Consider the following 25,128-nt stretch of genomic DNA (forward strand, 5'->3'; position numbering starts at 1 on the left):
AAAGAAAATACAAAAAATGTGGATATGTAGAATTAGAACTAAACTTAGTTTGATGATAATGGATGGATAATTAAGATGACATCACAGGTAGCTAAATAGTTTGATTCCTTAATTAGTTATGCAGTAACAAAAGAAATGAAATTAATTAGAGTATTAAACAGCATTCTTGAAAAGATGTCTCAAAATTATAGGGTATTATCCGAAGTGGAAATCTATGAAAGTATAGACCCCACTTTGCAATTAATTGAAAAGAAAGAGACGAAAAGGAACTGACTCATTTCATTTTTATTTCTTTATATTTTCCCCCACCAAAAAATGGATTATTCCCTTCCGCCACGAAATTTTTCAAAAATTAAAAAAGAAAAAGTCCCCTACTTTGTCACTCACCTAACACCTCCCCTCCCCTCCCCTCCCCTCCCCTCCCCTCCCCTCCCCGCCTTTTATATTTACTATAAATATCAACACTTCCTTTCTCATTTACATTCATTTTCTAACCCTTTCTCTCTTCATCTTCATACCATGGCAATTCCTAAAATCATCCCTTGTCTTGTTGCGATGTCTCTTCTCGTTCTTTGTTTTGTTGAAGCTGATGACATGGTAAACTTTTTTAGCTTCATATATTATTCTCGTTTAAACCTGTTTTTAATCCACCTGCTACAGAAATCATTCTCGTATCCGATTTGGGTTTCAGGTTGTTGGTGTTGCAGCTAGTCCCACTTTGACTCAAAATATTAGTAAGTTAATGTTATTTGGGTTTATTTATTTGTTATTTGAAGTGTTTTGATAATATACAAAGATCGTGAAATTTGTTGAAGATTATTAATTATATATATATATACATATATGTTAGATTGTGGAGGAGCTTGTGCATCGAGGTGCAAACTATCTTCAAGGCCGAACTTGTGCAAGAGGGCATGTGGCACGTGCTGTGCACGTTGCAGCTGCGTGCCGCCGGGCACTTCCGGAAACTATGGGGCTTGCCCTTGCTACGCGAAACTGACCACTCACGGCGGCCGGCGAAAGTGTCCTTGAGTTAATTATTTCATTATATTAAAAAAGTTACTGTATTGAAAAGTCCGTCATAATTTCCCCCATGCAAAGGTCTCTGTTCTGTTTTCGTTCGTCGTCATCTTCAACCTTTCTAAGCTTTGATTAATAATAAAATTTTCAAAGAGTGTTTAATATAAGGAATTTATGTAAAATAAAGTTTGTATATGGGAGAAAAATCAGATATTTTTTTCCCTGATCTCTTTTGTTTGTTTTTCTTTTCCCAGTTATGTGAGTGAATATACAAAACAAATTATGAATTATATTCTTGTACGTTACAAGTGCTCTTTTATTTGTTTGTGTAATAAAGCTACAATTAATTGACCAAAACTTTACTGAAACGCCTATCTTAAATTTGGTATCAGTTTTCATAATTGCAAACTTAATTCTCTCTAATTTAAGTTGGATTGATTATTTCCTGATTTGATATCATTATTCTTTACGTATTGTTTGGAAGGAGAAATTATTGAAAGAGAGAGTTATAGCGTGATTAGTAGGTTTACATCTATGGATATATCAGTAACTAAGAACTTTATGGACTTTAAACTAATTAAGGTCACACGTTTACTAATTTGTGATTAAAATTACTGTAATATTCTTTACGAGTTTACTTTATTCATTTATGAATCATAATAATTCTCAATCCTAAGGAGAAGAATAAGATTTCTTTGATGATGTTTGTTAATTAATGTAATCATAATAAGAAAATTTTTTGGTGTTAGTTTAATGTATATCAAACGTATTACAAATGATTACTAGAATACCATTTTTATATTTCTATCTGATTAAAATGGTAAGTAATATATGTTATATTTAAATACTCTTTTATCACTTTTATATCCTTAATCAAATTTTGTATCGTAAAAACTTTACACTTAACTCAAAACTTTAAAAAATTGCATAATTTTAGAAAATAAATGAGTAATTTAAATTTCAATTTAGAAAACAATAGGTTTTTTTGAGAAGAAAAAAAAACATAAAATTCAAACAAAATCGATTAAGGGTAGATGCTAGATATATAGCAAACGTAAGGAAAAAGTAAGAGACCAAAAAAAGAAATATCTTTATCGTGATTGTTTTTATTACTACTATGATGAAACAACAAAATCAATATCAATAATCTCACTAAAAACGATAGATTATTGTTGGAACGATAAATGATGACATGTGAGGACAAATGTGGAAAAAAAACCTTTAAATTAGCCGCACAATCATACTAATGAGTCTTATAGAATTTCCAAACATATTTGTATCGAGTACCCTCTCGCAAATGAAGATCCCAAATTTCATTGTGGATATTCAAATCCCTAACTTTGCATATTTATAATTTTTGTTCAAAGAAATAATAACTATAAAAGTATTTTGAATATATATATGTTTCTATGGTTATTAAATAGTAATTTCTTTAAATAACATATCCAACAAAAACTTAAAGGTGATTTTAAAACAAAGGTAAATTTAATTGTATATCATATCCGTAATCATACTGTTAAATCTAACATTATTTAGGAAGCGAAGTGTTTCATGGTATATAAGTGCAAAGAATTATATTCCTCGGTATAAAACCTTTTGATTTCACTAGGTCATACACCTAAAATAGTCAATATCGGATCCGTTTGGATTGACTTAAAATTGTTAAAATACAGTTACGGTTCATAAACACTTTAATTTTTTTTCAAAATAACTTATTTTTTAAATTAAACATTTGAAAATGTAATCAAACATACAAATTATTTGTTAGAGTATTGATACAATGTCAAATTTGTTAAAAGCCACAAAACTTAAGGTTTTAAGTTATTTAATGGTTTAACTTAGTATCAGAGTACGAGATCTTTAGTAACAATTATACCACTGTGAGGTCGACCAATTTTAATAATCTATCTTTTGAAACCGACGCGACAAAATATTAACTATTGAAAGAAAGAAAGAAAAATGAAATTAGTGAAAGAAAAGTTGAGTTCACTTTCTGATTTTACATATAATCCAAATGAATACGATTTGACATGTTAAGTGGTGTGGATGAATTGTGATTGGGAAGGACAATTTGGTAAGGACCAAACACGTAATTTCGATACAATTGACGTAACTTTTGTACAAAAGGAAAGCAACAAATTAAATTGGAAATATATCACAAAATTAAAGGATAAAAAGGGTTGATTATGAGATATTGCATAGTGCTTGTCAAACATCTTTCAATACAGAAAGTTCTAAACAACTGTTTCACAACTTTATTTGCTTAAAATAAAGGAACACAAACAATTCATTCAAAACCGCGTGGTCTATGGGCAAAATAACTTATAATGAAGTGCCTAACTTTAATGAATATATAAAGTGGTTCGGCAACATGTCACTAGCATTTGAAAATATGGGTTTGTGACGTTTTTAGAACTCACATCAATGATAAATGACAAACTTATTAGTGTAAAAAAGTTTCACTCATTTTCTTACCTAGAGATAAGAATACGTTATACCTATGATATCAAGTTTTTATCGACATGTTGACATTTTTTCGATATTTAACATATATTTATAGGTTTGCCATTAATATAAAGATGAATCCACGTTTTCATTGTGTTCTAAGAATGATCCATAGACAAGAAAGAAACAACAACAAAATGTCACTTATGTGTGTGTATGCATGTATAATCTTCTCCAAAATTATCTATTAAAAGAGATAATTCATCGATATTGTCATCGACATTTTCTACTAGTACTGACATTTTAAAAATTAGTAGAGCATGAAATCGGGTTTTGCTAGACTTACGTTCATAAACTTGTATTTATTGCATTTCTTGAACCTATTGCTATTTTTATCTTTATCTTTGTTAGGTCTCACAAACTCAACACCTTTTTTCCTGCTTACTCTAGACGAGCTCAAGTTATTATTGTATCTCTTTCATCATCTCTTCTGCTCCTTAAGATAAACTCTTGATTTCTCATTGAGCCTCTTGAGCTCATCATCTCTTCTGCTCTTAAAACAGACTCAAGTACTCAATTCAAGACTCCTGAATTTACCATTTCTTGACTTTAAAGCTTGAACTTGAGTAACCTTGAAACTTTCATATGGCACAATCTTTTAAACCACTAACTGTTTCCCAGAACAAGATGATCAAAGACGCAAGGCAATCAAAGCAATTTCCATACCGATTCTACATAAGACCCTACCTACCACATACCACACAACCAACCATGTAACATTCTAGATTCCCATCTCAACCTGACAGATTTACCAAACTTCTTCCATTTCTCCTCCCTGTATGCCCTTTCGAAAATTTCATCCCCTATAAACAGACACCTCTTGTATTACAAACACCATTCAGAATTCCCATGGCAGCAACTAAAGGTCTTGTGTTTGTTATGCTTCTCATTGCTTTTGCTATGCTCCTTATGGAATCAGGCCAAATGGTAATCCTTCTTCCATGTTTTCTCTGTTCAGTTTTGACACTTTTCAACTTTTTGGTTTAACATCTACACGGTATGGTCTTTCAGATTATCACAACTCAGGTGGATAACCCTCTTCCTCAAGAGATAGGTAACGATGAGATTTGAGCACCTGCATTCACATTGTTATGTTAATGTTTTTTGCTTCGTGACCAAAATGTGTGCCTATTGCAGATTGTGGCAAAGCTTGTGATGCAAGGTGCCGATTATCGTCGAGGCAGAAGATCTGTAAGAGGGCATGTGGAACCTGTTGCGCTCGCTGTCAATGCGTTCCGCCAGGCACTTCAGGCAACTACGATGTTTGTCCCTGCTACGCTAATATGACCACACATGGTGGCAGGCACAAGTGTCCCTAGATATTCTTGTTGATTTTATGATGATGATGTTTGATTTCAGATCACAGATATCCAAAATAAAGATGTTAAAATAAAGATAGTCTATTTTCTGAATGTAATAAATTAATGAGATAACAACTTTGATTCTAGAAATATATCAACAATAATGGATTCTGTAGATTTCACTATTTATAGACGGTTTCTGTTCTGAAATGTTCAAAAACTATGCAAGAGAGATGCAGGGACCTCAAATTTTGTTCAACTTTTCTTTGTTCTATTTGTGGCAACAAGATCACACGGACAACTATACTGGGGGGGGGAGGGGGGGGGACAAAGTAAACTCAAATCATCAACACAATAAATTCGGCCACGAAAAATAAATTGCAGTCTTAGCTCTCTAATGTGTACTATCTTCACTCCAGCTTTTCCAGTTCCCCCATTCTTTCAATTATCGCCTGAAAGTTTTTTGAAGATGGAAAATAATCATTTAAATGTGAGATTGGATATTACCATTTAGGCCAAATAAAACCTATATAAATTAACTCTCATAATACGGCTCCATGGCCATGCATGGCCAACATTTACAATTCTATGACCATGCAAGATTGTGTTGACAGGTAGTTTGACAGTCTGGTAAAGAGAAAATCACATATACTAGGAATAAACAGGCAATATTTTACCTTTTTGCTTGTTTCTTGGAGTTCTCCCGCAAGAATAAATTCATCAAGTATCAGATAGACCTTCATCAGATTCAGAACAAAAATGTGGATCAGTATGGTAGCAGATTCAACACAAAAATGACCACATTAACAAATCTCAAACGACGAATCTTTAAATTGACAGCTTTCAACTAGAAGGGAAATAGAAATAGAAATGCAATTATGGACATCAAGTTAAGGAAAAGAGAAAGATTTCTTTTTTCTTTTTGCCATTGTTGGACATATGAAACTGAATAGAGTAAGATGGAAGATTTGTTCACAAAAAATTTGAATTGAAGCCTTGGTATTGACTGATTGAGAGCACACACAGAATGCTGTGAATGCGCTGGATAGCTAATTACTTATGAAATAGAATGATAAACAAACAGCTAAGGATAACAACCCTCTCAATAACTCCATAATTGTATGATATTCTTCACTTTGGGCATAGACCTTTATGACTTTGTTTTTGGTTTGACCCTAAAATGCCTCTTACATCCGACGATAGTTGCTTATATACCCATGATCAATTACTTATCTAACCAATGTGGGACTTTGATTGCATTCCTAATAATCCTCCACTTGAACAAAGATCCATCGAGTCTCTCCTCAGATCATTCATCCATTTAGCTCTTATCTAGGCTAACTTATCTTCATTGAAGCACACCATTAATCTGATAAAGTTCAACCACATTTCACATCCTGACTACTTCTGAGGCTCAACTGCATCTTTGTTTAGCACTTGAGAATTCTACTAACATGGCTATGTCAAGAGCTTATATCACTTGTTAGGGACAATGGACCCTCCAAATATTTCTACAATGATATGATATTGCTATTTTGGGCATAAACCCTCCATCACCTTGCCTTTGGTTTCATTACAAAAAGTCTCATACGAATGAAGGTAGTTGTCCTTACTTATATACCTACGATCATCCCATTATCTAACCAATGTGTGACTTTAGTCGCATTCCCAACACAAACATCATATGATATAATACAAGAAATAGGAGGAGAGTTACAAGACCAGTATTTCAAAACAGAAATAGAGAACCTTCATTGGTATACAGTAGAATGGAAAACAAAAATGAAGAAAGAAAACGAAGATCAACAAACCTTGTGAAAATTAAAAACCAAGTCGAGCTCACACACATTGCTGAAGAAATGATCCAGAATCTCCACAAACAAATGAATACACTCGAGGTAGGCCAACTCGTTGTCTGTTATGTCCACACAAAGAGAGAAAAATAATCCTGCATATCTTCTATAGATGACCTTGTGTGTTCGGAACTGCAAACAGCAGTTAAGATTGCAATAAGCTAGAGCTTACGTAAAAACCAGATGAACGCAACGTGCAACATAAACAAATGCTAAGAGTCATGCCCAAAAAGGGAACTAAAAAAATGTCAGCTGAAACAAAACAAATCCCAACAAAGAACAGTGAAGAATTAACTTTCCATCAGAACACAAGTTTAGTAACAAGAAATCCAACATAAACCCAAAATGATAGCCATTTCCTTAGCTGGTAACCATCACACTTGAATAGAAGATACAAGTAACATCACATAAACATACAGAATCAAAACAAAAAAGTTCTCACCTCGACGAAATTTGTGAACTTGGGATCTCTATTAACCACCAATCGATGAACCTGGAATTCAATCAAAAGAAATGACGTAGAACTTAGGCTGGAAAGAGAAAATCGGAATCAGAGAATTGAGAAAGGAAATTCAGAAGGGAGTTAGAAATACCTCATACTCGACCTTGTGCTTCTCGGATTCCTCAAGAGGAACATAATACTTAGCGAGACGGGTTTTGCCCTGCCTGTTCTGCAAAAGTATGAACCGGATCTGCAAAAATTAAATGTTAAATGTCAAAACCCTTAAAATATGAGACTACGGGGAAGATCGTCAGAAATGAGAAAGTCTAGAGACCATTGTTGAAAATGAGGAAGGAAGATCGATGAAAGGGAAGCGGAATTCGGAGCACAAAATTGCGGGCGAATTGGTGTTTTGAATGTTCAATACCACTGGGCTTGAATTTTCTCCCCCTTCGGCTTGGTCTGTGAGAGCATCAAAGGAACGAATCATCCAAAATAGTCTATTTGTTCTCTTTTACACCAAATTTACATTTAGGAATATTTTCACATTTCTCTTTTCATCAAACATCAAATTAAGCCGACCAAATACTTTGTTTTTAAAAAATTATTTGTTATATATTATACATTATTATTATTATTATTGCTATCATCGTCATTAGTAAAATTGCTATCTATTATATTTATCCTAACTCGTTTTTTAGAAAAGATCCACGTAAATATATTATAAAATAATTCTTTTTAGGGTAATTAAATTTTTAGAATAATTATTAAGTATGTAACAATATTTTTAAAAAATTGTAAATATAGATTCTTATGATTTATCAGTGATAGACCAACATGATTTTGTTATATTTACAATTTTTTTAAAATGTTGCTATATACTTGATATTTTATGTTGGTTGGGATGTACTATTTTTCTTATGTAATCTTCCCTTGTTTTGATACAAATAATACCTTTATTGATACAAATCTTGTGGAGTGAACAAAACCCACTTTATACACTGAAGCAGAAAGGCTTTCCTGCTATATACTCTCACAAAATTACAAACACCATATCAACTTTGAGTTTAAAACTTAATTATTTTCTAATAAAAAAATACATATTAATGGAAACAATAATAAGAGCAACGAATTACAAGGAACAATTGTTAGGGACAAAACCATGTCTTTTCCCCTCAAGAAATCATGTTCTATAAATAGAGTTTGAAGCAGCCAAAAGAGCAGCCCCAATGCCAGATCCATCTTTAGTATGTTCAATGGCCACATTTTTAGCCAACTCTGTCCCCAGAAGTTCTGTTACCCCTTCTTTAAGGTACTTTCTGTACTGTGGATAATTCTCATACAATCCTCCATCCATGGCCACAACTCTCCTCTTTCCAGCCTTTACACCTTCAAAATCTTCTATTTTCTTCAGGATGCCTACAATTCCCGCCCCTGCTAATCGTCCCCCTCGCTTTGCAATTGTGTCACACACCTCTACGACAATTTTTCTTGCGCTTAAATCCGACTCGACCTGGTTTCATTGCACCAATCAGATTTGGAAAACTGAATAATATCTGGTTATTAGCTGTTGTGTTCTTTCTAGACTTTGGCAAACTATGTCATCTTTAATTTCAAAACTGTTCGACGAAAGATTTGATGTGGAATGTTTAAAACTGTTTACCCCGACAACGTTGTACAAAATTGACCCGACTGCTTGAAGGTCGTCAGAGACATCTTGTTGCATAGCACATAGATCTGGTGTGCTGCGTTACATTACAAGGGAAGAATTGTTCAGTTATTAAATATACATTGAACATGTGCTAAAATGATTTCATCATGGGGACATATGAATGAAGGATCAGTTGCAAATGGTACCTAAGGATGAATTGCCTTGACAGCTTTTCGGGAATGGATTTGCCAAAAAGAGGGGAGAATTCAGCCATTGCTAAAAGTACTCTACGAGCAATTTCACCGAGGTACATTCCAGCTATTGTCTTCTCAAAGATCTGCCACCAGTCAAATACATATATATATTGCACTTGCATTAGTCCCAAAATTACAATATCATATCGATAATGTGCATCGCAGTGAACATTATTACACTACAATTCACCTGCTCCCCTGGATTGATACTAGCAGCATCCATCTCTCTATCAAAAACAGAGAGAGGAAGACCATTTGAATATGCTCCCCATTCTGTGTTAATAATCTGAAATGAGTTTTCGTCAATAAAAAGACATTACATTGTGGCCGATGAAATAATTTACTGAACTAGAGGAATAGAGATCATGTAAGTGTTGGTACATACTGTTTCCCCTGAAGAAGATCCCTGGCCTGGCAGCTTAGGAATAGCATCCTTTTGTTCTATATAACAGGCATTGGTTCCTGTACCTAAAATAACAGCAGCCACGACATCATCGTCATAATATCTTGCTCCAGCCAAGGTTCCAACCGTATCATTAACCTGTTCTTATTTATTAACAATCAACATTGCATCAAAGCAGAAAACATGTTCCAAGGCTGGTTATAGGTGCAAGAACATACAAGGGCCGAAACGCGCATATCTAGTCCCCGCCTTTCCATGGCTTCATTTAGACAAGCAACAACATCTTTCCCAGCCTGATATTAGTTTTAATAATCAGTGGCAAGCTAAATTCCTACCATTTTGACATTCCTCAAGTGAAATATAGTGAAAAAGATACCACTCCAGAAACAGCAAAACCTTTAGTCCACTTGATTAATATGCCAGAATCAATGGAAGTTTGTTTAACAGGGAATGAGAATGTGAATCCAGTCTCTCTCTTTCTTCCAGGAGAAAGGTGGAATCTGTCACCTTCACTCTCTACAAATTTTTCCAGACCAGAAGCAATGAAATCAAATAGCTCCTTCAGAACAACAAGGAAGTTCATAGTTAACAGATGATGCTAAGGATATTAATAAGTTACTAAATCCAGTTTAACATGATATTCTCTCCAAACCATATTAATATTGATTGAGTTCTTTAAGCTTATGACTAACCGTAACCTATCTATTTATAGTTTTTTGATTCAGTGGTAGCTTAAATTGAACATGATCGAGTTAAAGATTGTATTCAACCTCTCATAATGTCATTTTTCTCTCTCATCAGTATTGACAGTCTCTTTTTGAGTCTTTTGCTAATGTTCAAGTTCACGAGTGACTACGTCCTATCTACTAAAATCTTTTTTGATTTGGTGTTAGCTTAAAAGTGTTATTCGACCATTAGTAATGTCATTTTTTTCTTCAATTAGTACCGAAAGTCTCTTTTTGAGTCTAATCCAAAATTTTAGGTTAATGAGTGATTGTAAACTACCTACTTAAAGTTTTTTGATTTAGTGGTAGCTTAAAATGAACATGATCTTAGAGTTAAAGATTGTATACAATCTCTTGTAATGTCATTTTCCTCTCCAATAGTATTGAGAGTCTCTTCTTGAGTCTTATACTAATATTCAAGTTCACGAGAGACTGCAACCTATCTACTTAAAGTTTTTTTGATTAGATGGTAGCTTGAAGTGTTATTCGACCTCTAGTGATGTCATTTTTCTCTCCAATCAGTATCGACAATCTCCTCTTGAGTCATATGCTACTTTTAACGTTCAAAAGTGACAACAACCTATCTACCAAGCTTCTTGATTCGGTGGTAGCTTAAAGAGTTATTTGACCTCTAATAATGTCATTTTTCTCTACGATTAGTATTGATGACAGTCCCTTCAAGAATCCTAAGCTAATTTTCAAGTTCACGAGTGACCTTAAGTATTTTGAATTCCATATTAACTAAACATATTATATTGTAAGATTTTGATACAGAGTAATTGAAGAAGTAATGAACCTGAGATGTGGCAAACATTAAGTGTTGAGGGATTGAAACTTGTTCAAATTCAGTAGCAATAACACGTTTTTCTTTGCCACCCAATTGAACTCTAAGCACTCGAAAATTAGTGCCACCAAGATCCAATGCATAAAACAATCCTTCCTCATTCCTTTTTCACAAACCCATCAACAATCAGTTTAAAACGACACATTTTTAAGCCAAAAGTTCGAACTTTGAAACCTACCCGCTAGGGAGAGTGTCGACATAGCTAAGAATCATCTTCAGATCACTGCCGCCGTCGACAGCAAGCCCAGCTCTCATATCATTGGCCATTGCATCCGCCACGTGGCGCAATACCGGCAAAGGGGTCTCGCAATCCTTCTGAAACTTAGTCAAAATAGGGGAAACAGAGACGGCTTTGGATCCGACGGCCATGGTGAAGCGAGGGCGGGCGATCCACGTGGGAGATCTTAGTGGAGAGAAAGATCCAACAGCAGCGACCGACATTGTAAGAAGCGGTGGAAACAGAGAGAAGAAAAAGAAAGAGATGATACAGTTACAACAACCAAGAGGGAAGGAGGTGTTTTGAGGTGGGGTAGTTGAAATAGTTAAATTTAATGAAAAAGATCAAAACTTTGATTAAAGATCCTAATTCGTGAACAAGGGTTTGATGATCAAATCTAGATTTTTGGACAGATGGAGAGAAATGAAAAGTGGGGGCGGAGAAGACGAAGTGGAGTGGAGTTTTCAGCATATTTGGTTCGGTTCGTTAATTGGAATTCAGCATATTTTGTTTATATCTTCTTCTTCAGGTGCCTTTTGATTCACTTTGTCTCTTTTACAACACAAAACATCTCTCCATTGGCTTAAATCTTTGTTGCAATTCCAAAGTTTTAGACCATGTTTGATCCAAAATACGTCTAGTGACTAAAATCTGGGCCCTACACCTCCAACTAGCATCATCAAGATGGATAAGAATATTAGGGTTGACTTAGTGTTTGTCGTATGTTCACAAAATTTGCGGATCACAAAACCTCCCTCCTAAAGTGTACATAATGTAAATGCTACTTAACTCTAACATTCTTGCATACTATATACATTTTCTTTCCAAAAATGTCATTTTCATGAGTAAAGTCTTTGATTTATTGTCAAGTCTCGCGTGTTTATATACAAGAATTGATTATTAACTCTAATTCTTGTTTAGCATAAAATCTTGTGACTAGAAAGTATCAATTTTATGACTTATTAATTTCTTATAGTTTGGACTTCACAATTAAACAATTAAGATTTAATAGTTGTTCATACTAAATAACTTCACCATTTGATTTTAAAATCTTTGAATTAAGGATTGGAAGTTGAAATTTCTTACAAGCTATAAAATTACTAATCCCTTTATTAATCACGCTTGAGAGAGTTACAATTATCTCCTTTTACCTACATATGTGTGACATATAATTTTTTTGGACAATTGTTTGAATTGTACCTTGATAGATGTATCCCTAATAGCACCTAAAATTTTCTCCTCAAACTATATTGTAAAACTTAATTAATAATATAGTTTTTGATGACTGTCGTACTTGAAGAAAAAACAGAATAATGATTTTGGAAAAAGATGAAAAATTTTGGGAAATTAACAAAAATAAGACAAAATTAGGAGGTGTAAGGTGTTTCGGGATTACTTTTTGAGAAGTTGAATTTTAGGACAAGTATAAGTATGAAATGTCCATAATGCCCTTAACTAAAAACTTAAGAGAGATAGAAATTTGATTTTGGAACGAATAGTAAAAATTTGAAATGTGCGAGATATGAAGCATTTGAGGTACATATGTATTATCTTGCACACATCTCGCACATATTTATCTCATACATCTAGTACATTCCAAACTTGTATTATGTGTTCCAAAATCGAATTTCTACTTCTCTTAAGTTTTTAAGTTATTTGGAATGCTTTTACGCATGTTTAGAAAGTCTATTACGTACATATGTATTATGTCGCACACATCTCGCACATTCCAAATTTTTACTATGCATTCCAAGATCAAATTTCTACCCTCTCGCGCACATTTGATTAAACTTGAAAATACCCAATTTCAAATCAATTCTATACTTATTTTAGGTGATTTCAAATCAATTCTATGTTCTAGATAAATAATTGTGGATAAAAACATTAAAAATTCCAATTTTGAAAGTTGAGATGTTCTACATGCTTTCGAGTTTTCCCTTCGACAAGCGCAAGATCTCGCCAATAATGGCTCTTCGATCTCTATCTTTCTCTTTTTCGATGAATTTTCAGTTTCATTTCCTTTTAATTTCTTACAATCCACTTCTTTCTGATTGAATCTTTTGATTCTATTGCATTTAATAGTTGATACGTACTTTACTTTGGTTCCTAGAGTTTATGGTTCAATTTGTAGTTGTTCATAGCCTATACGAGATTGAACTTCTTAATTTTACCTACTATTGGAAGTTCATTTTACCAATCTTGTATACCAAAAAACATCATTCATCCAATATTTCAATTCAAGTCATTGTCCAAACTATATAAAACATATCCAAAAAATTTATAAACTTTATTTCTTTTTTGTTCTTGACATGGATGAACAAAAAACATACTTACATTCTCCTTTCAGTTCAAACCACTCTCCAAATACATAAAGCATACCCAAACTCTCTTTTCTCCCAAAATCTTCAAAAAAAAAAAAAAAAAAAAAAAAAAAAAACTAAAAAAATCCAAAAGAAAAAAAAAAAGCAAAGTATTCACTAGCGCTACTTGGTGGAAGTGTGTGTTCAACGATGGTGCAACGACAGTCACGGGCAAGGGGAGGATTCAATCGTGGAGGATCAATTTCAATTTGATCTTTTAAGGCTTTTTTCTTTTTAAAGGACAATCAGGAACAAACTATGAAAAGAAGAACTACAAACTTGAGCTCCCAACTTTCAGTTGTAGTTGCTGTTGACCATTGTAGGGTGTTGAGGGGTGAGGGAAAACCAAGTCGTGAGTGAGATAAATGAAGAGAAAAAAAGAACTTTAGGGTTTTCTTTGTGGGGCCAATTTTAACATTTTATGCACTCATTTGTCTTACGATTTTTTAAATTTAAAATTCATCCCAAAACTCTTTCCTCCTCCCAATGTTATCCTATTTATGATAATTTACCAAAAATTTGGTACCCACCACCTTATGAAATAACAAAAACCAGCTTGTGTGCTCAATTCTTTTTAAATGTTTGCAATAAAAGCTTTCACGTTGTCACAACCCATTCATAAAATACCCTATCTCCCTTCTTTTTATTTCATTGAACCTATATAGCTTATTCAAAGATATTCACATAGATTTAATAGAGAATATGCAGGTTCTTGCAGTTGAACCTGATCAATTTATGTAAAATTCTACAAGTGTGATTTGATGAGCAGTACTTTGTTTTTCTGATTCTAGATTTTGCGAGTAAATTTTCATGAGTAGAAAAGAATTTAAATACCTATTTGTTACAAAGTCCTTGAATTGTGAAGACAACGTTACAAAGACAAACTGTCCACATAGATATGTATTAGTAGAATATTAGTATGATTATCAAAAGGGAGATTTTAGTGATTAGACAATAAGTTTGGGTTAGGGTTTTAGTCATAAATAGGAGAAGGTTGAGAGGAAGGGGGATGAATTTTGTGCCATTTCTTTTGTTGAAAATTTGGTAGAGACTAATTATAATTAATTATATGAAAGAACTTTGTGGCTACCTTGCCTGTTAAATATTACTCTTACCATATTATACTCCCTGTATAATTACTATCTTTTAATATATCCTTCGTATTTTTTTTTAATATTTCTTTGTTACGTGGTATCCTAACAAATAATCACACGTTAATTTACAAATTACAAACTGATTCAATAATTAGAAAACAAAAACAACATGCTCTGTTGACACCTAGTAACCTACAAGATCACCTAAAGCATTGAGGCTTGCCAAATTAATCATGGTTAGTAGATTGTTTGGATCGGATGAGATGTTTCTTTTAATAGCCAAGAGCCAAGTGCATTAAAAGACTTTAGTTTTCAAGTATCCTTTAATTCATTTTAACAAGATCAAAGAATCCTCTAATCATTGATGAATTATTCTATTTATAGAGTTATATATCATAGGGTCAATGAAGACTTCGGCCATGACCCTTGAGCTCAATTAATTGGAATTTAGGCTAGGTTAACCTCTAGGCCAAATAACCTTTTTTTTTTTTTTGTTCATTAAATAAACTTGAAAACAAATGACATGAATCAATGGACCAAGCTACTTGATTCAATCAAACAATCATATATAGCATAGACACATATGTGATATAGCATAGACACATATGTGACATTATCAGGACCAACTAATTATTGTTTTCAATCTTAGTTTGAGATACATGCCAACTTGTTTGTTATCGGTTCCAAGTTCAACAATTTTATTTATTAATTTAAATATTAACGTGACTATTTGTGATCGATCAAATTTTTTTTTTCAAACATAGGAATACATTAGCTAGTCAAGCAATATACGTTCTAGCTCATAAAGTACATGTTAATTTTCTCAATAAGTAAATAAATGGGGTTTTTTTAAAAAGTATAACAAATCGGTAAAATATTTACACTCTATACAACAATTTCGAAAATGGAAAAAGTCCATAGGTCCATAATGGAAAATACAAAAAATATCTCAGTTAACACGCGATTAATCAGCCATACACGCGCATGAGTAATCTTCTTCTAAATGATTGTGTACTACAATATAAGCGAATGATCTATGACCGTTTAAATCATGATATATGATCGTGTAATTCTTTTTAATGATGAGAAAAATGCTTCAATTTTAAAGGATTGTGCTAACCATGCTAAAAGATAGTATTGACTATGTAAGCGATCGTTTAGATCATATCTACACGGTCGTGTAGTTCTTTTTAAACGATGAAAAAAATGGATTCAAATTTAACCGATCATGTTGACCATGGTAAAAAATCGTTTAGATCATGTCAAATGATTTTCAAATGATCTTGATATTCTCGAATATGAGAAAGATAAAACAGTTTCAAAGAATCTTACTGAAAATGGTGAAGATAAAATAGAAGATTTAAACAAAAGAATAACTTATTTAAAAATAAAAGAAAGAAATCTAGAAGAGAAGAAATCACAAAAAAGAAAGAGAAAGTGCCATGAGAGCAAACTTGTAATTATAAAAATATTTTGACAGCTTCACGTGCTCTTCTTAAATTATTATACGGGCTATAAATATTTACCACTTTTTTGTTATGTTTATGTAAACTTACCAAAATAAATTACCTATTGTTAGAGTTTAATTTTGTTATTAGCCATATATTTGTTTAAGGTATATGGTTTGCATTGGGCAGTGTTGGTGTTGTCTCGTAGTATGCCATAGACGAAGTTATTGTTTCTTTGTTGAGTAGAACTTTCCTTATTTGAAATATTCTGCATATTATCTTCTTTGGGATGTTTTTCTTATTGGTGTTTTGTCGATAGTATTAGAAGATATTTTCTTTATTTCCGTTATGCTATTTAAGCTCTTGGTGTATCCTTAACAGACCTAGCTTGCTGCATGTACTATTGTGTGAGATCATTTATCAAGTTTTAACAAGCAAGGCAACTGTGTGTGAGTTCATCGTTTGAAAAACAAAACAATAATCTTGACTTTTGGCTGTTCTTGCTATCAAAGCGTTTCAACTTGGAGAACGCATTATATATTAATCTGTAAAGGAACATCCTAAGGGAAAAGTTGATCCAACTTCAAGGAGACCCCAATGAATCATTCAGAGAGAGAGATAATCTCTTGAATTTAAGGAGAGTCTAAGTTCTTTTGAGAACAAGTGTGCATCTAAAGGAACATCCAAGGTGTTATACAAGTTGTGTTATACCTGTATCACTGTATTCTTCTTTGCTTTACAAATAAGTACATATTGTAATCACTTTTTATATATATTAGTAAACAATTTTTCTCGAATAATATGTTCCCAAACTTTTTAGATGGTTTATCATCGAACTTGATTTACCAACATCTCCATGTTCATTCATATCTGACGAGGTAAATAAATGAGACAATAAAAACCATTTGAAAAGAAAGAATTAAAATGATGAATTATAAATAAGAGGAAAGGAGGAGAGATGCGTATAGAAAGAGAAATAATAGATTAGAAGCTTAATAAGTGTGCTAAGTATATGTTTGATTAAAGTAAGTACATAGTATATCTTTAACTAAGTGAAAAAGGGGGAAGAAAATAGACCCAAAGCCACAGACTTCCATTACAAGCATAAATTTCAACTGTCACTCTTTTATTTTTTTTGCCTAAAAGAACTAACAGAATTCCATTAACTTGGAAGCCAAGAAACGAAGCTATGCTACTTTCATATTGGCCTCTAATATATTAACATTCTTCTTTCTTTCTCTCTGTTTGAATGTTGGAACAAAATCGAAAATTTAGTTGGTCCAACTCTATCTTTGTTACAAATTTGTAGATCAGTAACCCAACCAAAGTAAGCTTTTTTTTATAAAAAAAAAAAACTTGGTGGGATATTTGTTGTTTGTTAGTTCAAATCGATAAAGATGGAAAATGGAAGTGTGAGATTTAAAAGAGCAGAGATTGATACAAGAAAGCCATTTCGTTCAGTAAAAGAAGCAGTTACGTTGTTCGGTGACAAAGTTTTGGCCGGAGAACTTTATAGCAACAGAATTAAACAGGTCTTCTTCTTCTTATCTTCTTCTTCTTCCTTTTTACTGCTCAAATTATATATATTCTTTGTAATTTTCAATATATATCAATCAAAAATTGTTCTAATTAAGTCACTTAAAATCAATTTTAATACCATTAATGTGTTTGTTAACGAGTTTAAAGTAGTGATTTTGAGTTATTAAAAATATATTTTTGGAATTTTTTTAACAATCAAATATGAAATTCGAATTTGGAAATGATAGACAAATATCAATTTATATTTCTAAGATTTGAAAATTAAATTATTTTTCACTAATAAATTCTTATACTAATTCTTTCTAATTAAGTAGATACAAATTGATGACTTCAAATTCAATGAAGAACTATTATCGTCTATCTGGTCTTTACATTTTTCTCTCTATTTTAGATTAAAATATTTAAGGAATTATTTTATATAGCAAAATTACTAATTTTTTTTTTAAAGTATATGTGTAAAAATTAGGAAATATGCATAATTAAATTGACACTATTATTGTTTGGAAGTTTTGATAGAGAGAACCCAAAACTTATAGGTATGAATTGATAATGAACAGATATGCATTAGGCCTGTTTACTGAGATCAGCAAAAAAAACTTTAATTTGGAATCTAATTGTGTTCTTTGCTTTGAGTTGAAGTAAGATATCGTAGCAGAATCATCAAATAAAATATGTTACAATATACAAGTTTCATATTGTTTAATTTTGTTAGGTTAAATTGGACAAAAACAAAATCAATGAATTGTACTAGACAAGAAAAGTTATCTATATATATATATATATATATATATATATCTATAATCAATGGAAAAATGTGAAATTATTATACTAGGTAGTCTTAGGTTGTTTCAATTTCATCCCTTATGATTTATATTTTAGGGTCGAAAAATGATAAAATTAATTGCTAAAAATATTTATAGATATATAACAAAATATTATCATCTAGATAGTTATACGTATCTATGAGTAATGGAATGAAAGTATGAGATTATTTAAATACTACGATGGTTTGTATACTTTTGATTTCGTTCATTTTGGTCCCTACAATTTTAAAATGCTTGTCTTAGTTTCTATGATTTTACTATGTTGTGTTAGATCTTTTTGGTTTCTGTATTTTCAAAATATTTCAATTTTAGTTTATTTGTTTTTGAACTTTCAAAAAGATCAATTTTAATTCCTTAAAATAGAAAATGAATGGACAAAAATGGTTACTTTTTGAAAATTTAAGGAACAAAATGAACGACATTTTGAAAGTAGACGAAAATGAAATAAGGTTGAAAGTATATCAACTAAAATGAACATTATTTCTCTCTCTCTTCCCATTTTTCAATATAAAACATTAGTATCAAGTATACAATTTTGAAAGCTTAAAAGTTTAATTGACTTTTTTTAAGAGTCAAAATAAATAATGTTTAACAAATTAGCAAAATCAATTAAAAGAAAATAATTATCAAGTCAAGATCTAAAGAATAATAATCACTAAAATTTCATATTGCTCACCCATTAAATTTTTTTAACAATTTATCTATTTATTCCAAAGAAAAACATTAGAGTGTATATCTGAAATAGGATTCTATAATACAAAGGTAAGATAGTCGAATTTTTGATTTTTCGATCAAGAGAACCCGAATTTATGTTATTCGAATTAGATTGAATCGTGTTAATTAATTAAAGGATGATATAAAAACAAGAAATTGATGATATAAAGGTCGGGTTTTGAATTAGATGCATGGGAGAGATGAGGAGAATAAAGAGAGGATGAATGGGGAAAGGCAATTGAAGCTGGGAAATGTTGCAGCTGAGTTAGAAGAAACAAAGCAAAGCCTTTCAAAAGCCAAAGAAGAAAGCATGGTAATGGCTCATTGTCTTTCATCTCTTCAAGAAGAGCTTGAGAAAACCAAAAAAGAGCTTCAACTCTTGAAGGAAAGAGAACTATCTTCATTATTGTTAGACCATCAACCCGAAGATGTTAAACTTCTTGTAGATCAGCCTGATTCTATGGAATTCCAAAAAAAACGTTATGTCACTTTTGCAAACCCTCCCACCGCCGTCCCTCACCTCACCGTCCCGCCTCCTCCCGCCGCTGTCGAGAAGTTGGACAGGCTCACATCTATTAGGAGAGAGAAGAATAAGATCAAGAAGACATTAATCCCACTCATTTCCAGCATGTTCTCCAAGAAAAAAGGAAATTAGAGACACACTCTCACTAGTTTTTTTCTTAAACAAAATAAGAATTCAAACTGTTTGACGGGAAATGGATTATGAGATTGGTCATGTAATAATAAATTCCATGCATATATATAAACTTCTTCCTTTTTTTTTCAATCAAAAAAATGTTTGATTATATTGTAATTTTAATGACAACGAATACCAAGAAGTAACATAGAAGAATAAAAGAACACACAAATAAGTGATACAACACGCTTAGAATTCATTATGAGTCCATGAATAAAAAGTGTAGAGATAAATACAAGAATAAACGACACATAGAAATTGAAGGACAAACCAAATTTTCTCGATCGATATTCGAGAGATAACAAACTTTTCTTCATATTTATACCATGGTTTGATATATTGTACACAATGGGATGACATTTTAATTTGTTGGTGTACTCTCAGTATATATCATACCAAATTAGCGATTGGTTTTTGAGCTTCAAAAACCCTCTCTTGCGACGACTTGTTGAAAAACTCAATACAATCGGCAATGGCCTCATCGTAGTGGGAATGGGAAGAGTAATAAGAGCTACACGAAGTTTTTGGTGGATCAAACGACTTGTCATAGCTTGTTCTTCGTCTCGACGATGATGACACTCGAGATGGGATAGAAAAGACGAACCGTACGAGCATCTTTCGGATTCGTTGAAAGAGCTTCATGGAAGAGAAGTTTAGAGAGTTAGAAGAAGAAGAAGAAGAAACAGCAGTGATAATGGCTGCAGTGCTAGTTTTGGGCCTTTGCATATTTGTGTAAAAATTCTTTTGGGGAAATGGGAATGGCTATAATGTGTGTGGTTTTTTGTGATTTATATATATAGGAATTTGTAATTTATGTGTGTGGTTTTTTCTATGTGCCAAGATTTGAAGAGCATATAGTCAGTCAGAGGGAGATTAATTTTAATATATACATTTATATATATATATATATATATATATATATATATATATATATATATATATATATATATATATATATATATATATATATATATTAAAAGATTGTGTCCAACTCTCCATGTGCTCAAATCATTTCCCTTTAAAAACAAATTCTCATGTAGTCCCAATGAAAACGAGTTTTAAAGGAGATATTATTTTGTTTTCCATCATTAATTATGGTATTTGAGAATGTAGAATGAGTATTCATTTGGGTTTGATTCAATGAAGAATTCCAACTCACGCAAACAAACAAAATTGTTATAATAATAAAGTCTATTGATCTGTTCTTTTGCTTCCAAATTTATTACACTAACTTATACCCCAAAATGTATAAGTTACAATCATATTATCAAAGTGTGCTTGACGTCTTGTCTATGTGTTTTATAATGGCATGAATATCTAATGGACTTCATATTATTTAATATGTTCTTTACTTATTATTGATGAAATTTATTTTCATATCATCCATGGAAAATTTGTATTTTAGAAAAGAGCTATTGCACTTGTACAATCAAAATCATTTATTTGTGTGATGTTTGTAACAAATATTGTAATACTTAAATTAGTTTTTAATTAGCTCAAGAGTCAAAATGGAATATTAGGAAATAAGATAAATTTAGATTATCATACTAGGCCAACTTATTTTTTATTTGTTCTCTTTTATATATATATATATATATAGAGCATGATTTCATATCCTTCCTTAAAATTTTGATCTAGGCCTTGTGTTGAAAACGAACTGAAGCATTATGTGTACGTTGCAAAACATCATATAGTGTGTGACGATTTTGTTATCAATACTTGTTGTTGGTGAAAAAGTAAATACTTATTTATTTAAGAATATTTGAGACTGGCCCATAAAGTACGTTGATCTTCAAGCCATAAGTTTATTTAGTTAAGTATGGAGACCGACCCATAGAGTATGTCATTGAATCGTGAATTTATTTGGCTTAAGTACAAAGATTGATCTATAGGATTGGTCATAAAGCCATAACGTCTAAGTGTGGAGGTCAAACTATTGAGACGGCCATAAAGCTTAAGGAAACTAACTATAAGAAAATAGAGATTATGTCTAAGTTTTGTACTTTTGCGTATGCTTGGGCCACTAAATCCAACTATTAACAACCGTCAATACCATCGCAAAACACGTTTCTATATAATTAAGAGAGTTTGTGACATTTGAGGGACTCTAAAACATATCCTTAAAACTCTCTACTCTCTAGATCTCTAAACCTTGTGTAAGACATTCATTCAAAATTTCTCTTGAAGAATCATAAACTCACAATCAATAACACCCAATTTCGAAATCACCACTTACGTATCATATCATGATTCTTCTTCTTCTAATCTCGTAAATACACACACATATATATATATAGATAAATGTTGGCATGACGAACTACTAAAGATTATAAAAACGGAATATTCCTCCAAGGGTTTAAATAGGCAAAAAGAAAGATGGTAAGAATGATGAGGTCGTGGCCCATTAGTTGATAAAAACAAGTATTAGAAAGGGCAGCTTTAGCTTTAGGGAGCAATGCTTTGATGTTCAAAACCTTTCGTGGACCCCAAAATGATATTATGATTTAAATAAAAGAAAGAGATTAGAATGATAAAGTTAGATAGTAGTATAAAATTAGTGATGGAGGGGGGGGGGGGGGGGGGTAAATTAATTAGTAAAGGAGTGATGATATTGATGATAGAGAGAAGGGTCAAAGTGGTCCAATTGGACTGAAATGCCCTATAATTGACCCTCATTTTTAACCAATAATTGTGTACTAAAATACCCCTTTTTGTAAAATGACAAATTATAAGATGAGGCATGAGGATATTTATTTAATTAATTAATTCAAGCTTAGGGACTTGATACAATCATTTCTGTAAAACGCTATAATTATGTCTTGTACTTCCCCTTTCTTATTTTTAAATTCTTTTCATAATAATGACATCACAACTTCACTCTTTTTTTCTTTTTTAAATCTCATCTGTTGCTGAAATCCGTAGCAGATTGGAAGAAATTATATATATATATATATATATATATATATATATATATATATATATATATATATATATATATATATATATATTGTTTGTTCTTTAAAAAAAAAAAAAAGGAAATAATAATTTAATAGTGTATAGCATTTCAATTTTCAAAATCAATTCATATAAAAACTAAAATTAGTAGATGATCTCACATGCCCTTTGGGAATACACAACTTATGATGGTCTTAAATTTATTGGAAGAAGTTTAGGCTTTTTTTCTTTAAAAAAAAATTATTCTATTACTTATAGGATCGAAATTCTCTACAATTAAACATTCTTGAAAGTATAGCAATTAATTTGGAACAGTTTTCAAACTTTATGGGTTATAAAATATGTGTTAAATTATCACTCTTTCCAAAAATTAGAAATATTTTTTTTCAAAATTATTGAGGATTAGAATAATATATAGATTTGAGCTTCTTTAATATAAAAAATTGGACAAAACTATTTACAAGTTACACAATTTTTTTTTTTAATTTTTCATCGTCTAAATGGACACTAATCCATCAATAATAGAAATTACTAAGTCTAATCATATAATCATATCAGATAGGGATTTATCAATTTTTGTTAGGGATAGAAATTAATAGAATACTATCATTGATAGAAGTGGATAAAATGTCAATCAATTAATAGAAATCTATCATCATTGATAGTATCTTTTTTTTTTTTTTTCTTCCTTTTCTATAAATAATTTAAGATTTTTCTATATATATATATATATGAAAAAATTAAGAAAAAGAACTTATATATTGATACATCAAGTGCGTATGAAAAATGTTACAATGATTGAATTATATGGAGTAATGAAAAAAATCTGTATCACTTTCAAGTTTCAAAATGAAACATATGTATCAATGAATCATCTTTTTGTTCATTTAATTATGGCCAGTAACTACTCGAGAAGGATCCAAAATTGATTAGGGGATGAATTCCTCAATATAATCATGGCACAACACCACTCTCTACAAAAACGTGTACTTGTTTGAGCTTATCTACCCAAAAGAACAACATCATCTTCATTTCGTTCATTGCTCTTTCTTGGAAAGAAACAAATCATACCCTTCAACAACACTTCAAATATTGTTATCAGTTTATGGAAATATATACGTTTTCTGTCAGCTTGCTGGTCGTATTATTGATCAAAACTCTTTAATCAGATTTGTGTAATCTATTTGCCCAACTCTACCAGAACTATTTCACTTTATTTAATCACATTTCTGTAATCTATATTTGTCTCTTTCTTCTGCTGTGGAGCTTGTCTCTACGCCCTCAATACCTTTGTTTACTTTTATTTTCTCGTATTAGTTTGATTGTTTTTCTTGTATCATAATAGGATCGGTACGATGATGCTATAAAGATACCTACCTAGTTAAAATAGAGAAAGTTTTCTTATAGTTCAATAATGTATGAAATTGGAGAGAGTATAGAACATTTAATTTCTTAATTAATAAGTTGGTCTCAATTAATTTCTCTCTCTAAAAAATAGAAGCTAATTTCAAGTTGGCAAGTAATAAATAATATAATATAGTTATTTTACATGGTTAATATAGAAAATATTAAAATAGTTTTTGTTTAGAGTTAAAACATTAGCCTAACTAATATAATATATAATTGGGATAGTTGCAAATATAACAATTAGGTTTGAAACATTAATCTATGTAGTACAATTTGTCAAAATTTATCAATGATAGAAGTTTATCATTAATAAATCATGTTATAAATATTAGTCTATCGATAATAAACTATAAGATTTTATCATTAATAGAAATCTATAGTTGATATACTTTATTATATTTACGATTTTTAAAATTATTGTTATAATCTATGTTTTTTAGTTGGGATATGTCTCCCTGTGATTAACAAGGCATTACATGGGCCGGCAAAGCCCAAACTCGCATGTACAGTGAAACATTTTGGATATTGATCAAAACACAAATTGATGTTACTCTAATTTTAGAAGTTAAAACGTTGGGAAAATATAAATAAAATTAGTTTGTTTAAAAAATAATTAGAAAGCCATGTTTTTAAGGTTACATCGTTTTATATATATATATATATATATGGAAAGGATAAATTACAAGAATTACTTAAGGTTGTAATAACATTTTTAAACTTTCAATAATAATAATTAGGTTCTTAAAAGTGTTAAAATTGAATCCCCACATTTCTATAATCATTACAACTATGTAAGTTTGATGGTTCAATTCTAAAATTTGGATAAGTTTAAGGGTTGAATGGATATAAATAATCTAAAAAACAAGAGAATGTAA

At 31.3% G+C, this 25,128-nt stretch overlaps 5 protein-coding genes across 5 annotated transcripts; 3 read left to right on the forward strand and 2 right to left on the reverse strand.

Annotated features, from left to right (window-relative positions):
* Window positions 1-293: 293 nt before the first annotated feature.
* LOC103503872 (gibberellin-regulated protein 11-like) lies at window positions 294-1,310 on the forward strand. Its single transcript, XM_008468256.3, has 3 exons — window positions 294-597; window positions 692-734; window positions 851-1,310. Exons 1-3 carry the CDS (start codon window positions 316-318, stop codon window positions 1,030-1,032), a joined length of 507 nt encoding a protein of 168 aa, XP_008466478.2. The 5' UTR covers window positions 294-315; the 3' UTR covers window positions 1,033-1,310.
* Window positions 1,311-4,044: 2,734 nt separating this feature from the next.
* LOC103503877 (gibberellin-regulated protein 1-like) lies at window positions 4,045-5,013 on the forward strand. Its single transcript, XM_008468263.3, has 3 exons — window positions 4,045-4,452; window positions 4,537-4,579; window positions 4,663-5,013. The coding sequence occupies exons 1-3, from the start codon at window positions 4,375-4,377 to the stop codon at window positions 4,842-4,844; spliced, it is 303 nt and encodes a 100-aa protein (XP_008466485.1). The 5' UTR covers window positions 4,045-4,374; the 3' UTR covers window positions 4,845-5,013.
* Window positions 4,979-7,695, reverse strand: LOC103503878 (AP-2 complex subunit sigma). Its single transcript, XM_008468264.3, has 6 exons — window positions 7,456-7,695; window positions 7,273-7,371; window positions 7,122-7,172; window positions 6,638-6,811; window positions 5,504-5,563; window positions 4,979-5,278 (listed from the first exon to the last, which is right to left on the reverse strand). Exons 1-6 carry the CDS (start codon window positions 7,609-7,611, stop codon window positions 5,237-5,239), a joined length of 582 nt encoding a protein of 193 aa, XP_008466486.1. The 5' UTR covers window positions 7,612-7,695; the 3' UTR covers window positions 4,979-5,236.
* Window positions 7,696-8,063: 368 nt separating this feature from the next.
* Window positions 8,064-11,775, reverse strand: LOC103503879 (hexokinase-2, chloroplastic). Its single transcript, XM_008468265.3, has 9 exons — window positions 11,177-11,775; window positions 10,951-11,101; window positions 9,806-9,988; window positions 9,648-9,722; window positions 9,412-9,567; window positions 9,217-9,312; window positions 8,979-9,109; window positions 8,785-8,866; window positions 8,064-8,634 (listed from the first exon to the last, which is right to left on the reverse strand). Exons 1-9 carry the CDS (start codon window positions 11,437-11,439, stop codon window positions 8,305-8,307), a joined length of 1,467 nt encoding a protein of 488 aa, XP_008466487.1. The 5' UTR covers window positions 11,440-11,775; the 3' UTR covers window positions 8,064-8,304.
* Window positions 11,776-17,357: 5,582 nt separating this feature from the next.
* On the forward strand, window positions 17,358-20,052 carry LOC103503881 (WEB family protein At1g75720). The gene is made up of 2 exons (XM_008468266.3): window positions 17,358-17,649; window positions 19,382-20,052. The coding sequence occupies exons 1-2, from the start codon at window positions 17,515-17,517 to the stop codon at window positions 19,847-19,849; spliced, it is 603 nt and encodes a 200-aa protein (XP_008466488.1). The 5' UTR covers window positions 17,358-17,514; the 3' UTR covers window positions 19,850-20,052.
* Window positions 20,053-25,128: the final 5,076 nt, after the last annotated feature.

Source organism: Cucumis melo, chromosome 4 (genome assembly GCF_025177605.1).
Source record: "Cucumis melo cultivar AY chromosome 4, USDA_Cmelo_AY_1.0, whole genome shotgun sequence".
NCBI classification, from domain to species: Eukaryota; Viridiplantae; Streptophyta; class Magnoliopsida; order Cucurbitales; family Cucurbitaceae; genus Cucumis; species Cucumis melo.